At 43.2% G+C, this 15,487-nt stretch overlaps 1 protein-coding gene across 2 annotated transcripts; it reads left to right on the top strand.

Annotated features, from left to right (window-relative positions):
- Window positions 1–900: 900 nt before the first annotated feature.
- Window positions 901–15,182, top strand: CTSO (cathepsin O). 2 transcript variants are annotated; one of them, XM_040971318.1, is made up of 8 exons: window positions 901–1,105; window positions 3,767–3,875; window positions 4,452–4,591; window positions 6,840–7,007; window positions 9,090–9,211; window positions 11,151–11,314; window positions 11,861–11,953; window positions 12,992–15,182. In XM_040971318.1, exons 1-8 carry the CDS (start codon window positions 965–967, stop codon window positions 13,024–13,026), a joined length of 972 nt encoding a protein of 323 aa, XP_040827252.1. In that variant the 5' UTR covers window positions 901–964; the 3' UTR covers window positions 13,027–15,182. The 2 variants fall into 2 exon arrangements, with proteins under 2 accessions (XP_040827252.1, XP_040827253.1); XM_040971319.1 differs by lacking the exon at window positions 11,861–11,953.
- Window positions 15,183–15,487: the final 305 nt, after the last annotated feature.

Below are 15,487 nucleotides of genomic sequence, written 5' to 3'. Positions count from 1 at the left end.
TTCCTTGGACACCAGGCAAGGCGTTAACTAGCCGTCAGTCCAAAAGAAGACGCTTTTTTTTTTTTAAGGCTTATCTTATATATTCGAAAAGCAGAGTGACAAAGCAAGAGGGAGAAGCAGAAAGGAAGAGGTTTTTCCATCCACAGGTTCACTCCTCAATTGGTCCCAACAGCCAGGGCTGGGCCAGGCCGGAAGCTCCATCTGTCACCTCGGAGTAAAGTGAGAAAGAGGGAGAGATCTTACAGATTAAAAAAAAAAAAAAACAAAAAAAACAAATGGTAAGGAACGTTGAGTATTTAGCAAGTACTGGGTGTTGCTGACGTGTTTTGCACAAGTGCTGGGGGTTTTGTACAGTGGTGATCACGGGGCCTGGAGCCCTGCATCTCTGAACAAAAGTGCCTGAGTTCAAGTCCCAGCTCTACTTCCAACTTCAGCTTCCTGTTCATGGAGAACATTCTGGAGGTCGCTGCCACCCGCTTGAGACGCACCCGCTTGGAGAACTGGGCCTCAGGTTTGCAAGCAGAGTAGAAAACAAGATTAAAGTCAAGCTACTTTTTAACTGAATGCTTCCATAATTATATATAACATAATTTTCACACATAATATGCACATATGTAGATATATAAATACATATTTTAATAAAATATATAAATATTATCTATATATATATATGGAAGAAAAATGAACATGCAGGAAACACAGCAGTTTGCATTTTCTCTCTGGGAGTTAAAAAAAAAAAGCTTAAATAAATAAAGATAAGAGCCACGCTAGCGAAAAAATCCAGCGCCAGAATCCCCAACGCAGGGATTTGCAGGCCTGAAGTCCCAGTCTGCACCCCAACTGGGCTCCTCCCGCCCCAGCCCAGCCAGGCAGGGGGAGGAGCCGAGGAATCGAAAGAGAAAACGTGTCGGAGCTGGGTGGCGGAAGACCTCGGGCGCCGGGAGCGGAGATCGCGGGCCCCGGGATGCAGCTGCGGGCCTTGCCGTGGCTCTGGCTGCTCTGCTGCGGCTGCAGCGCGGGAGGCGCCGGCGGCGGTTCGGGTCCCAGCGCCGCCCTTCCCCTGAGCCGGCCGCGGAACCCGGAGCGAGAGACCGCCGCCTTCCGGGTACCGAGCCCGCCTCCCTGTGTCTGTGCTCGTCTCTCCCTGTCCTGGGGCCTGGGGCTGAGGGGCTCACGTGGCTGGGGGGTCACCCGGCGTGCAGCTGGGCACGTGCGCCGGCCAGTCTCCCCTGCGGTGCCCACGTGCCGGCCTATTTCAAACAAAAGGTTGTATTGATTTCCCCGGAGAGACCTGGTCGCTGCGGATTTATGATGCGCGCCAAAGTCAGCAGTGGGCTTGTGCACAAACGCTGGCCTTTGGCCGTTCCCGGTGGCTTCCAAAGCTGTCCTAGGTCACACTTTAGGGAACCTGAAATGGGCTGCGTACCTATCTATCCGCAGGAGAAATCTGGCTTTTTTAAATTTCTTTTTTCCTTCCTAGGGGGGCGCTGGTAACCTCCTTTTGTGATCAGGAAAGTATGAGCAAAAAGTAGCTTGCATTTAGCAAAGTCAGACAGGATTGCTCGGGATTTATGGTCCCCAGCCACCCACAACCCCTTTGTCCTTGCGCCGTTGGAAATTACCCCCGACTTGGTGGAATGCTAAAGAGAAGCCTTTCACTGTCTTTGCTGGACTTCCTGCAGCCTGCGTGAGTGAGTGAGTGTGTGTGTGTGTGTGTAGCCAATGCAATTATTCATACTGGTGCTGCACAGAGCCCAGGCAGGAGAGAGCAATGCATGGCAAATGCAGCTTTCCCAGGAGAAGTAGGATACAGGTTGGAAGATGGGGAATTGCAGGTGGAAGGGGACAGAGTCAGGATACTCCTCATGTCCGATTGTGACCTGGGTAAAAGTCTCTGGTTCCTTATCACACACGCCATGTGCAGAACCTGCAAATTCCCCCATGCTTCACCAGGAAGCAAAATTTTAAAAGTAAAGATTTTATAGCTCAGAGCAATAAAGCTCTCCCAGTTACGCTCTAGAAGCCCTGTACATTGTACTGTGAAGAGCAGGTGGCTATTCAGCACCAGGTCCCGATGTCTTTGGATCCTGGTATCGTGTTTAGGGGTGCAAATAGATGCCGTGGTGTTTGCAGAGAGGCTTGTCAGTGGGACAACTTGAAGCGTGATGTGGGAGGTATTTAGAGCGAGGCGGCCGCAGACCCCTTGGTCTTCATCGGGAGTGTTTGTACGGTCATCTGCTGCCGTCCTATCTTGATTCTAACGTGTGAGCTCTAAGAGCCAAACGTGGACTCGCAATCCACTGTACTTGTGCGAAGTCTGCCTCACAGTCAGAACGGAAGTGGGCCAGAAAAGTCGCATGAAAGAATATTGATGCAGGAAATAAGATATGGGCATTTTAAATTTTTAAATAATTTGAAATGAATGTGGAATGTGTCCTACTGGTATACCCAATAGGCTGGGTATACTGATAATTCTATTTTACCAAGAAAACCACTTTAACTCCAGGAACTCTGAGCATGATAATGGAATGACCTTTTCTATATTCCAAATATTCCCTATTTAAAGGCAAAGGAAGACATACGAGAGGGCTAAATGGCCACTGACTCTATCATGACCATAAGGCGTGTTTGATTGACTTAGTGCCATCTTAACACTGAGATTGAAGCAACTGTGGATTTATGATTCAGTTATTTGTCCTATTTTGAGCAAGATTCATTTTTTACTAGCTTCTCTGATGGTAGTTGGGTTTCTGCTGCTTCCTTTACCTCTTTTGAAAGGAACCAGGAAGAGAGCTTTCTGAAGGAGGAGGGAATGAGATGGGAGACAGACAGACAGATGAGGAACCATAGGCAGAGCTCTATGAAGGCAAAACAGAAAACTGCTGAGCAGCCTGGAGCAACGGGAGCAGCCGAGGCGGTCCCTAGCGAGCAGAAGCCCCCGTAGCTGAGTGCCACACGTGTCCTCACGTGTCCTCACGTGTCCTCACGTGTCCTCAGTCACACACCCACTCCTCACGTGTCCTCAGTCACACACCCACTCCTCACAGCTGCTGGCAGAACCTCGTTTCTTCTAATTCCTATAGCAGAAGGGGATTGTCAGCTCAAGTACCTGGTCCCCTGCCACTCAAATTGGAAACCTGGCCGAGCCCTAGCTGTTGCAATCATCTGCAGAGTGAACCGCTGAATGGAAGAGCTTGTTCCTCTGTATCTCTCCCTCTCTAACTTTTTCAAATAATAATTTTTAAAAAAAATCTTTTATAAGATGAAAATGACTTCCTGGCATTGTGCAGTAGATGACACGGCCACTCTCAGTATGGCATACCGTGTTGGAACACAGATTAGAGTCCCAGCGGCTCAGCTCCTGATCCAGCTTCTTGCTAATGCACCTTGGGGGGCAGCTATGATGGCCCAGTGTGTGTGTGTGTGTGTGTGTGTGTGTGTGTCTTGCTCCTGTCCCTCTGCCTTCCAAATGAATCAATAAGAGAGAAGTGGCTTTCAAATCCCCTCCACAGGAGGAGACTTCATTGTCGTCATAGGACAAGTGTGGGATTAGCTAGGTCAGGCTGCTTGCAACTTGTCCTGTTCTTTGTTTGTTGGCTGTCTCTTGGCACTTCCCAAGTGTTAAAAATTCAGCTCCCCGGAACATTCTTGAAGAATAGGCCCAAGAGAATAGGTATTTACAAATTGTTGTGAATTTTCTGCCATGTTCCTTTTTCCATAAATGCTATCTCATTGGCTACAATTATGAATTCCTTTTTCTTTTTAGGAAAGTCTTATTAGACAACGATATTTGAACTCTTTCTTTTCCATTGAAAACTCCTCTGCCTTCTATGGAATAAATCAATTTTCTTATCTGTATCCTGAAGAGTTTAAAGGTTAGTTCATGCATTGTTTACTTTTAAAATATTTGCTTAATTCTTGAGAACTTGTTTAATTCTAATTCTACTAAGTTGAATAATAATTAACATTTATTAACTGCTTGTTGTCAGGTAAGAACCCTGTGTTAACCAACCAAAGCATAGGTTCATAGTCACATCGTGTAAGTTATGACTGAAGAATTAAATGTTAAATTTATACACGTTTCCATGAGACTGTGTCAGTTTTTCCGGCACTTCTAGAGTCTTCTTGCGCTATTTTTATTCAAGTCACCCATGCTTCCATGAGCTGTGATAAAACAAATGATGCCACTTCTATCCATTTTTTTTTTATTATTATTGACCTGGTTCTGTCAAACAAGTTTTATGCACCAGCATCAGCCTTATTGTGGAAACTCATGTCTGTAGCTTTCAGTTGAATGCACTCCCTGTTGTAGAAACGCATGAGCAACAACGTGAAGCAATGGACCCACTGCTCAGTTATCCTGTCTGCATGAAGATTTCAACCTGAAAGGAATCCCACCGGCCCCTCCCTACGATATACTGACTGTCTTTTCATCTTATGTCTCTGCTCAGCCATTTATTTAAGAACCAGATCTTCCCGCTTCCCCAGATACCCAGTGGAAGTACAGATGTCTCTCCTAAATGTGTCCTTGCCGTTAAAATTCGACTGGAGGGATAAGCATGTTGTGACCCCAGTGAGAAACCAGCAGGCGGTAAGTTTTAGAAACTTTTTTTTTTTCTTTTTTCCTCATCTTTGCATGAGAAGACCCATTTTTGGTCAAACTCAATGCAACTCATTAGAGAACTCATCGTCTCTCTGGGTGAAACTGAAATTTACTCATCTTGTTGTGACAAGGAAAAGGGAAAGTTGGGAGGAATGAGAGGCAGCTGTGAATCCCAGAGTTCTGTTCTTGAGTAGAGAACTTCCTTGGTTTGTTCTGTCATGGCCACTGCCACATGCCAAACGGCTCAGGGATATTTCTTGAGAGCTGCCTCACAGCTTCTAGCCCCTCACGGAAAAAGTAAAATGGAACTGAATACTGTTGTCAACAATCTGGCCAGATCTGGGTATTCCAACCATGGTCAGCAAGCTCCATAGGAAACCCTTACTCCCGTAACTGCCGCTACAGGGTCAGCCACCTCTTAGCTGATGTTGTGTAAAAGAGGCCAGTTCAGCACACCACACCTGTATAGCTGTACAATACAGACATGATGGACAAACTAGCTTTGGATACAAGGTTTGCAAACAGTGACACATTTAAAAATTTGACAACAGAATAACTCCATTTTTGGTATGTGATTTAAATTTTTTAATACCTAAGTACTGCAATAAATATAGCACTTGGCTTTGACAAAACCCCAAGGCTGCTTATGGAAATGAGTGCCGGAACAACTCCAGCCTGGAGCAGGTGTTAGTACAGCGGTTCAGGTGCTGTGTACGACATGCATGTTCACAATCAGAGGGTCTGGATTGAAGTCCCAGCTTGGCGTTCAATTTCCAGACTCCTGCTAAAGCACTCTTGCAGAGGCAGTGGGAGATGACTGAACTCCATGGACCTTAGCCACCCATACAGGACATCCCGTGAGTTGTTCCCAACTCCTGTCTTTGGGCTTCCCAGTATCAGCTGTTTCAAACACTTGAGGAGTGAACACATGGGTAGGTATTCTCTTTGGGTGTGACTGCCTTTCAAATAAATAAAATAATGTTTTTTAAATAAAAGTAACCACCTTGTGTGATCATCATGGAGTGGTGTAGGGAAAGTTATCTGAACTTGAAGGACTTGATCTGTCATGCAAGTGGGATGCAGGTGCGTGCTTTGCAGCACCCCTCCACCACCTCGGCAATGGCAACTGAAATGTAACAAGCATCAAGCCTCTACCCACGGGGTGTTCATCTCAATTAGTGCCTTGTGGAAGTCCTCGACGGTCACTGCTCCTTCCTCGTCTACAAAGTTTTTTAGACCCAGCAGTTCCACAGTTGATGTCTACCTAGTTTAGGTAGTCCAGTCATTTTTATTTCTTAGATTCTATATTTATTGTGCATTTGGCTTTACCTCCAGATTGTGTTATTATTGGATTCTTAATAACACTTGAATTAGTCATAAATGCAGTCCTTCCAAGAATTGTCTACATTGTATTAAGATGGGAACATTTAGCTATATGTTTAATTAAGTATGTGGAGGGATAGTATCCGGTGGAAACTGCCCTCAGGGTGTGTATGCTTTCGGCAGCTTGTACTCTTATATTTTCAAATTTTGGATGCCCATCCTCAGAGTGATGTAGTATTTCACTGTGTCACAGGCATTGGGGGTATAGATGTCAGTAAGCCCACTGGTGGCCACAGAGTTGCCCAAAACATCACAAAGACATCTGGGAATTAACAACGCAGCACCTGATCCAGTCCAGTTTTGAGTCCTTTCCTCTCTGCCTTTTCTGTAGATTTCTTCTTCCTCCGGGTGATACCTCATTCCACTCCCTCCATCATTTCTTTCAGGATCAACACTTTAAAAAAAAAAAGTTCATAGATTCACAAGCTCAATGGTCAGAATTCGAGTAATATGGGTTTACACTTTTAGCGTATTCCAAAAACATCCAACATATACATGTCCAAGAGGTATGTTTGTGCCGGCATCATGACAACCTGAAAATGTTTCACTCAGCTCCCATTCTATGAAGTAATGAGTACGGCACACATCATCTTGTACTGCCTGCTGCCTATGCCCATCTGTTGGGTGGAGGTGTGTTTGGCCATCGAGGCAGATCGGGAGAAGGAAGAGAACTATAAGGATGGGGTGGGAAGGGATGCCCATCTCCAGTAGGGGCACAACTTGTAAGCTAAAGTCTCATATTCAATGAACTGCCTCATCTTTCAAAAATCATATTAGCTCAAACCTTTTCTAAAACGTTGTTTTGGAATGTCAGGAAGGTTGATGGAACCATCCTATTTCTGTTTCTGAGCAGTGTGGCGGATGCTGGGCCTTCAGCGTGGTGGGTGCGGTGGAGTCCGCGTGGGCCATCAAGGGCCAGCCTTTGGAGGACCTCAGCGTGCAGCAGGTTATCGACTGCTCATTCAACAATGACGGCTGCAGCGGAGGCTCCACCCTGAACGCTCTGATGTGGATGAACCAGGTGACGAAGCTCTCTTCATTTTGTGTGTCCCCTCTGCGGGACTCAGCTGTGTAGTCAGCATTCAGACTGCTTTATATATATGTGTAATATATACTCCCTCTATATACTATTGTATATTTATAATAGAATATATACAATATTTTATATGTATATATCCACTCTCTCTATGTATTACTGTTGTTGTTGCTCTGTCTCTCAGACAAATAAATAATGCTTCCATGCCAGGCCTAGCACCTAAAGTCCTCACCTTGCACACACCAGGATCATATATGGGTGCCAGATCTAATCCTGGGGCCCCATTTCTCATCCAGTTTCCTGCTTGTGACCTGGCAAAGCAGTCGAGGATGGCCCAAAGCCTTGGGACCCTTCACCTGTGTGGGAGACCCAGAAGAGGCTCCTGGCTCCTGGCTTTGGATCAGCGCAGCTCTGGCCTTTGAGGCTGCTTGGGGAGTGAATCAGCAGACAGAACATCTTCCTCTCTGTCTCTCCTACTGTCTGTATTTCTGACTTTCCAATAAAAACAAATAAATCTTTAAAAAAAAAAAAAAGCAGTCAAAAGGCAAAATCTTTCCCACATATCTTTTTCAGAAAATAAAGTTGTTTCTGATTTAGGCTTCGTTCAGAGAGAGAGCAAGCAGGAAAGAGCTCTTTCATGTGCTGGCTCACTCTATATGGTCTCAGCAGTTCAGACTGGTCCTGGCCAGAGCTGGGAGCTCCTTCCAGGCCTCCCATGTGGGTGACAGGGTCTAAGCACTTGGGTCATTTTGCCGTGCTTTTCTCAGAACATTGACAGAAAGCTGGATCCACAGTAGACACCCAGAGGCAGAAGCAGCGCGTTACAGGCGATGGCCTCACTCGCTACGCCACAACGCTGGCCCCTCTGTTTATGTGTTAACATTCATTGCAGGTAAATGTTCTTTTTACAAACAGTTTTCACAGAGTGCTGCAGAAAGGATGCGAGCACACGATATTCATTGTCCTAGAAGCCCTCATGGTCAAGGCTAAAAGGAATGGGAGGGATCAGCCAATATCCTGTTGCTGGATTAGTAGCTGTGTCCAAACTGTGCTGAAGTCCTTGTCCCCGCAACCCCGCAGGCCTATAGGGTACTGTTCTGTGTGCACAGAGCAACCACTGGCTACCTGAAACCAGCAGAAGACAGTCACCAGATCTAGCTCCCCAAACTAAGATGTCCTTCCAGTCTTCATGTGTTATGTTTTAAATCCCAGCAACTGCTCTTATTCGTTGTGTATAGCCATGGAACAGGAGTCTCTCCATTCCATAATGACAATGTTTCAGAAGTGGAAGTGGACAAGGTAGGAGAGGCTAGTGTGAGATATGTGATACGTGCCAGATGAAGGAAATCCTCAGACGTGGGCAGAAAATAAAAATGTGCAACCTGGGCATTGTCTGAGCACAGACCAAGGTAGTGAGTCTGGAGGACCCGGACAAACGCGAGGCCAGAAACTGTGCAAGGAAGAGTGTCACCCTATTGTACTCTCAGGGGAAAGACGACTAGTTGCTTTCCCATTCTGGTCAAGGTTATAGGGAGGAAAGCTATGAGAAAAACTGGCACTAAAGAGAGAGAGAGAAAGTATTGATTCAAATTATTGAGAATGTTTGTGAGTGGATGTTGTGGTGCAGTAGACCAAGTCTCCATCTGGGGCGTCACAGCTTCTATCAGAGTGCCTGGTTCAATTCTGCACTGCTCCGGTGCTGTGCAGTTTCCTGCTAATATGTAGGCTGAAAGATGGGGGGGATGTCTCTGGTGTTTGAGCCTCTGCCATTGAGTCTCTGCCCTCTGCTGTGGCCTGGCCTGGACTCCACTATGGGAGGCATTTGGTCAACGAATCAGGGCATTCTCAACATCTCTCCTGTCCTCTCTCTTTGTCTCCCTTTCATATAACTAAACATGCATAAGCAAACTTTGTTTCTTTAAAAATAGTTACCTAAAAATTAAGAGTCGAAAGGACGTGTAGTGTAGCCACGTGATGAAGGTATTGCATAGTTGATGCTATTGTGAAATTCTTTCTGGTTTTTAAAACAATTGTCGGCGAACCTTTTGGGAAACTGTTTTGCTTCAGACACGAGTGAAACTGGTGAATGATTCGGACTACCCCTTCAAAGCGCGGAGTGGCCTTTGCCGTTACTTCTTGTCCTCACGTCCTGGGTTTTCCATCAAAAACTTTGCTGCATTTGACTACAGGTAAATGTTACTGTACCCTTTTTCTCCACACAAAGCCTGAACTTTATGATATTCGCTACAATATCACAAAATCTGCTGAACTGAACTATGGCCTAGGGAGTCGTTTGAGCTGCCAACCGTCATGCAGTGGTATAGATGTTCTTTCTTACATATGGTCTCTCTAAGTAAAACCAATGAATTCACTTTGTTACACGTTGTCTTCTTACTAGATATTAGCATTAACATTGGCTCTTCAGCCTTTGCGTTGAGCTAATCCACAATTACTTTGTGTAAACTCTGCAGCCAGTTTCAAGCAGGCTGTATCCCCAAAGCCTTTTGTGAACAGTCATCTTTTATTGTGTAACATCCCTAAGCATGGATGATGTAACCCACACTTTATATATGACCAAAAGAGCAGGGCTGGACAAGTGGCTGAGAGACAGCACCTGTTAGAAATTGATGCTCAGGGTAACTTCGGGTAAGTTTACTGAAAGACAGTCAGTGAGAGGAAGAGAAAGGGGAACACGGAAGGGGATGTCCCTAAGCCTATGGAACTGTATCAGGAACAACAAAAATTAAAAGAAAAAAAAAAAAGGAAAATACAAGTCTTGATAAAGAATTTCTATGATCATTGATGTAGTGAAAAATAGGCATTTGAGGTGATAAAGACAAAACTCTAGAAACTTCCGATTTCATTATTTTAAAAATATGGTAAGTCTTTAAAATTACAATAAAAATTTGTCTAAAAGTACCATAGAGGAACTGAATTGAATTCAGGTAAGGTAACAGCATGCCCTCTGACTTACTGATACTGAATATAAAAGAATCTCTTGATCTATATGGTGTCTGCGCATTTGATCAGAAGGAAACCAAGGGTGAAATTGGATCCTTGAACAGAATGTGACCTCTTTATGGAAGAATGAGTGTGGCAGAGGACTGGCAGGCTGCCCAGCTCCCGTCTGTACAGAGAGGGCTCTGCCACAGCCCTTGGAACCACACCAGGAAGCCTTTATGCCACAGCTGGCGGGCTAGATGGGCTATGTTTAATGAAATGTCTGGGTCACTCCGTATAATGGTCAGCATCTCCTCTGAGGGGGAACAGAGCATGCTATCTGAATGAAGAGAGGGGTGTGGCATGTAAACCGTCACTTACCTGAGATTCCCCGAACGGGTGTGCTCTAAGGAGACTAGAGTGGCTTCTGTTTTTCAAAGAAACATCTCTGATTTCACTTTGCATGAACTGGCTAGCTTTTCTTTCTTTCTTTCTTTCTTTCTTTCTTTCTTTCTTTCTTTCTTTCTTTCTTTCTTTCTTTGAGAAGCACAGAGGAGAGAGAGAGAGAGAGAGAGAACAGTTAGATATCTTTTATCATATTCCCTCCCTTGTAATCTCCAAGGTCGACATTTACTCCCATACATTGGCTAGTGCCCTGATTATTACAGGGTGTGGCAAAGGTGGCAAGGGGTCGTCAAATACCCAGTATCCTTATTAAAAGACTATTTTAGCTGGGTATCAATATTAACCTGCTACAAAGCTCCATTCCCCGCCTCCATTTCAGCCAGACTTACCTACGTGCCAGGGTGCCACCAAGTGTATTCGACCCTGAAGACATGTTAAGCGTTAATACTGGCACATTTTCTCAACAGAGATGTAGCTGTTTTTTTATTTTCTCTTTCTATAACCTGAAATATGTGTTAAATGGCTGGAGTTGTAGCAGCCATCATGGACCATTAAACAATCTTGAGGATGGAAGCTTTCTACAACGCAACATTAACTTACAGAGTCTGTGCTTATCCTAGAGAAGTATACACATCCTGAGTCACCAGTTCTCCGTACATTTTTGACCTTCGTCATCGAAGTCCTTTGTCATTGTAAACATGCTCCCACATGTGATTAAATAGACCGTTCATATCCTCTCTTAAAAACTGAAAGTCCGTAAGCAAACATCTGCTCCTTTGGCAGCGACAAAGAAGATGAAATGGCAAAAATGCTGGTTACCTTTGGCCCTCTGGTGGCGATCGTCGACGCGGTGAGCTGGCAGGATTACATGGGAGGCATCATACAGCACCACTGCTCAAGAGGAGAAGCCAACCACGCTGTGGTCATAACCGGCTTTGACAAAACAGGTACTGGGATGCACCTGGTGGCTGGTTACCCTGGAGCTCTGCCAAATGGTCACTATTCTGTAGAACGTTCAAGTGTGGTCTGCTCTGTGTGCTGAGCTTTGCTACATCTCTACAGCTCCCCTCCTGGGTGTAAACGCGCCATCAGGTTCTGGAATTGTTTGGTAAATACCTGGTTAAAACTAGTCTTGCTTATTTAAATAATGTGCATTCTCTGATCTATTTAAAACTCATGGTTTGGAAAATACGTGTACTTTATTATATTGTGTTATTTAGATTTCTTCTTTATTTTCCTAATCCCCCCAAAAGTTGGTTTTGTTTTTATTTTACATAGTTCCATAATGTAGATTCATATCAAATACATACTTCAACCAATCGAATAATTATGCTAAGTACAGATCAGCTTTACTTAGCTAATTTAAGTTAGCGTCATATTAGAATTACAATCTTATTCTCAGCGGAATTTATGAAAAAAACCCAGTTTAAATAAACATGCATTCGTGACAAATATGAGATTTTCAGGGTTTGTTGCCATTCTTTGTTTTGTAGGGACTATACCTTATTGGATCGTGCGCAACTCCTGGGGCAGTTCCTGGGGAGTGGACGGTTATGCCCATGTTAAAATGGGGAGTAATATTTGCGGTGAGTCGTGAATTTGCATTTAAAGCTCTAGGTTAAACATCAAGGTAGGTTCTTTAAATATGTGAACATGACAGACCTGTCTAATGAAATTCCACACGTGTGCTAAAATCACTTTGGCAGTAATAATTATCATTCTTCAACTTTAATTGACACCTGTGCCACATGGCAGAGCATCAGTTTAAGGCTCAATTCAAGACCCGTGCCCTCTGCTCTTGATTCCTGCAAGGCAGCCCACGATAGAGCACATACTAGGGGCTTTGTCACTCACATGGGACACCCAGATGGAGTTCCCACACTCCTGGTTTTTTGGGAGAGAGAATTATAGGGGAGCCAGCAATTTACTTATCTTATTTATTTGAAAGATAAAAATGGCCCTCAGATTCTGTGTATAACTTCAACTGAGGTCTTCTACCCAAGGAACTGCCTGGTTAAGACTTACAGAAGGATCTAAATGGTTCCCAAAAGTATTTTCTAAAACGTTGTGGACATTAGTGATATTTGAGTGAGTTTTCTGAAGAATGAAATAATGCAGAGTATATTCCATCAGCCCAAGGGATGTCACGTGTTCGTCTTGTTACAGCGAGGTCCCGCGTGCAGATAAACCAAGTCTTCCCTGTGATGTCAAGTTCTATCCTCATGTAGGAAACATTGCATAGCTGTGATTTTTTTGAAATTCTGTTCCAGTTTAAGTCTTCAAATAATACTTACGTTCTTGTAGCTATTATATATAATACTTATATATACAATATGATTTTAGATGCATTTAATAATTCAGCAAACAACTTTTTGGTCAATTGTGTTTGTTTTCCACATGAAGCAAAAAGTTGGAAAGTTCGTAGGCATCTCTTCTTGAGGTTGTCATGTTTATTACACTGATGTTGGTCATGAATAAGTCACGTTCCCTTATAAGACACCAAGTCCTTCTGATACCAAATGAAATTTTCTATCTTTTTTTTTTTCTTTCTGTAATGGGTACTCAAAAGTCACTGGGAGTAAAAAAGAGATTCATCATGATAACTTCTTCCCCTTCGCCTTTAGGTATTGCAGATACTGTTTCTACTATATTTGTGTGACATGTTGGGCAGATCAAGAGACAACTACAAAGATGAAGATCTTCACAATGCAATGTAAGCTGGTGCTTTAAACATTAGACAACTCCAGGCTGCAGCAACGCTCCACAGATGACTCTGGTGCCCAGAAGTATTTAAACTCAGTTGTAAAGATTTGGACAAGCAAAGTCTGTAAGCACAAGCCCCGTCGATGGCCCTCAAGGAAACCCCTGGGGAAGCTTCCTACCATGAAAGGAAGGGCAGATTCGGAGTTCCGAGGGAACCACATAATTATCTAACATGAAATTTTACTTTTTCTTCTTTTTTAATTCATGCAAACAAAGCATCTGCATATCATTCCTCAACATACAGAAACTAGGCATGGAGATCAATTTTCTGTGCGTCAAAATGAACATGCCTCTTATTTCTATTTTTCCATGAATATTTGGAAGTACCTTGTATTTAGGCCTAGCCAATTTGAAAAGGCTATTCTTTTCTTATATATTTTTTATGTTTATCTTCAGTGAGGTTTTTTTTTTTTACCCCCCTGGGGTTGTGTGTTAATGGTATTTGTCTTACCTTTATCCCTAATCAAAAAAATCACCATCCTAAAAGTATGGGTGCTTCTTGCAACTGGGTTAACAGCCTTCTGAGACAAAATGCCTTAAGGATTTCATGCAGTGTTTGGTTTACCTCAACAAATGGTGCTGTCCCCTGAGTAGCAGACTGATCACGTGGAAGCAGAGACTAAGTCCCTTCTGGTGAAAAAGAATTCAACTAAGTGACCAGTGTGACACCTGTGTGATAAGAAAACCCAAGTACTTTTGCCTAAGAGACAGGTTGCCATTCTGTGATTTTCACTGTCACCAGGAATAGCAATGGCTTTCATTGCTTAGATCTTTCTCCTTGTCCTAGGCAACAAAATATTTCGACATGCGTCCCCATTCTTTTCTCACTTTTTGCTGCTTAACTCCCACACTTTCCTGTGACGTGGCTCTCCTGACCAAAGAATTGTCTTTGTTCCTCACTTGTCCTCTTCATTTAGTAATCTCTAAGCATTTCATGACATCACCCTCTCAGTTATTCCTTCCATGATTCTGGGCATGACTCCTCTCCACATCCACACTGCTAACCTGAGCCATCAGCTGGAAGGAGAGCTTCCCAGACTCTGTGTTCCAAGGTTTGGCTTTGTTTTCCTGCTCTCTCAATCCCAATTATTTGTACTTCCCTTTGCCTCTCACGTGGCTTCCAGTCTTTGACGTCCGTGATCTCTCGTGTCATTCATTGTGTAAGATGAACTTGGCATTCTCAGGAGTGACCTATATCCTGTGACTGCTCTTGACCTGCACATGGGAAGCAAATAACTGCCCAGACTTCCGAGAGACGGAACAAGCTGGTCTTCCGATCGGATACAAGCACAGCCATATTAAATGCATGTTTGTAAGAAAATCATGTCGAAGACTAAAAATATATTCTGTTTGTTTTTTCCCTAAAATTCATGGTATTCTTAAATGCAGCAACAATCAGTTAAAAAAAAAAGCCAGAGGCAGACACTGCCCATTTTCCCTCTCTGTATTCACGCATCTGTCTCCTATGTCAGATAAACAAAGTCAACATTCCAAAAGCAATATTAACAGACTGTATGCATCTATGTTGATGCAAGTTTAGAGATCTTCCAGAAAGGCAAATATTACCATTTTCATCGATAAATGTTTTCACTATGGAAGAATACCAGAAAAGGTTAATGTCCTGGTTCCTCCTGTTTGTATTCAGACTGTTGGTTTAATATAAATGCTTTTCTAATATTCTGTATGACATGTTTAAAGTTTTTAAAATTTCAAAATTAATATTTCAGCTATTCTGGAATTTGATATTTATAATAAAACAACCTACATTTAATAAAAGAGTATACATTATCCAGTGTAAGGGCTCTGTCTTGTCAGCACTGTGTGAAATTTTGGTCTACGCAGGATTTTCCCAGCAACAGTCTAATATTCAGTTTTAGTTAAGATACACATTCTTTTTTTTTTTTCCTATCTTTTAGTAAGAGCAAAACATACATCAACTTTTTCTCTTTCTTAGTATATTTTGTCTCCACTATTCAGTAGTCTACTGTCAACATAAAATAATAAACGAAGAACCCACACAAGTACAGGCAACTAATATTCAAAAGGAGAACTGCTGCTTCAAAACAATGTTGTTGGGAAAATTGGATAGCAGCCTGCAAAAGTAAGAAGTAAGACCCTCGACTATCACCTTATGCAACCATCAGGTCTAAATGGATCAAGAACCCCAAACTGCACTCAGAAACCATCAGACAAAAAAAAAAAAAAAGTAAGGAAGCATTTGCCAAGATATAAGCTTCGATAAAGACTTCTTAGGAAAGTCACTCAAAGCACAGGCAGTCAATGTCCACATAAAGAGATGGGACTACACCCAACGAAGGAAACCAAGAATGGAAATGATCAAAAAGAAGCAACAAATA

Source organism: Ochotona curzoniae, unplaced genomic scaffold (assembly GCF_017591425.1).
Source record: "Ochotona curzoniae isolate NIBS_2020 unplaced genomic scaffold, NIBS_Ocur_1.0 contig_21, whole genome shotgun sequence".
Lineage (NCBI taxonomy): Eukaryota > Metazoa > Chordata > Mammalia > Lagomorpha > Ochotonidae > Ochotona > Ochotona curzoniae.
This window is presented reverse-complemented; position numbering and strand designations above follow the sequence as displayed.

What these genes read in the sequence shown, in the direction of transcription:
- CTSO (XM_040971318.1), top strand. Translation starts at nt 965, where the DNA reads ATGCAGCTGCGGGCCTTGCCGTGGCTCTGGCTGCTCTGCTGCGGCTGC. An exon ending in GTATCCTGAAGAGTTTAAAG is followed by an intron (nt 3,876 to 4,451) that starts GTTAGTTCATGC and finishes GTCTCTGCTCAG; the next exon opens with CCATTTATTTAAGAACCAGA. An exon ending in CAGTGAGAAACCAGCAGGCG is followed by an intron (nt 4,592 to 6,839) that starts GTAAGTTTTAGA and finishes GTTTCTGAGCAG; the next exon opens with TGTGGCGGATGCTGGGCCTT.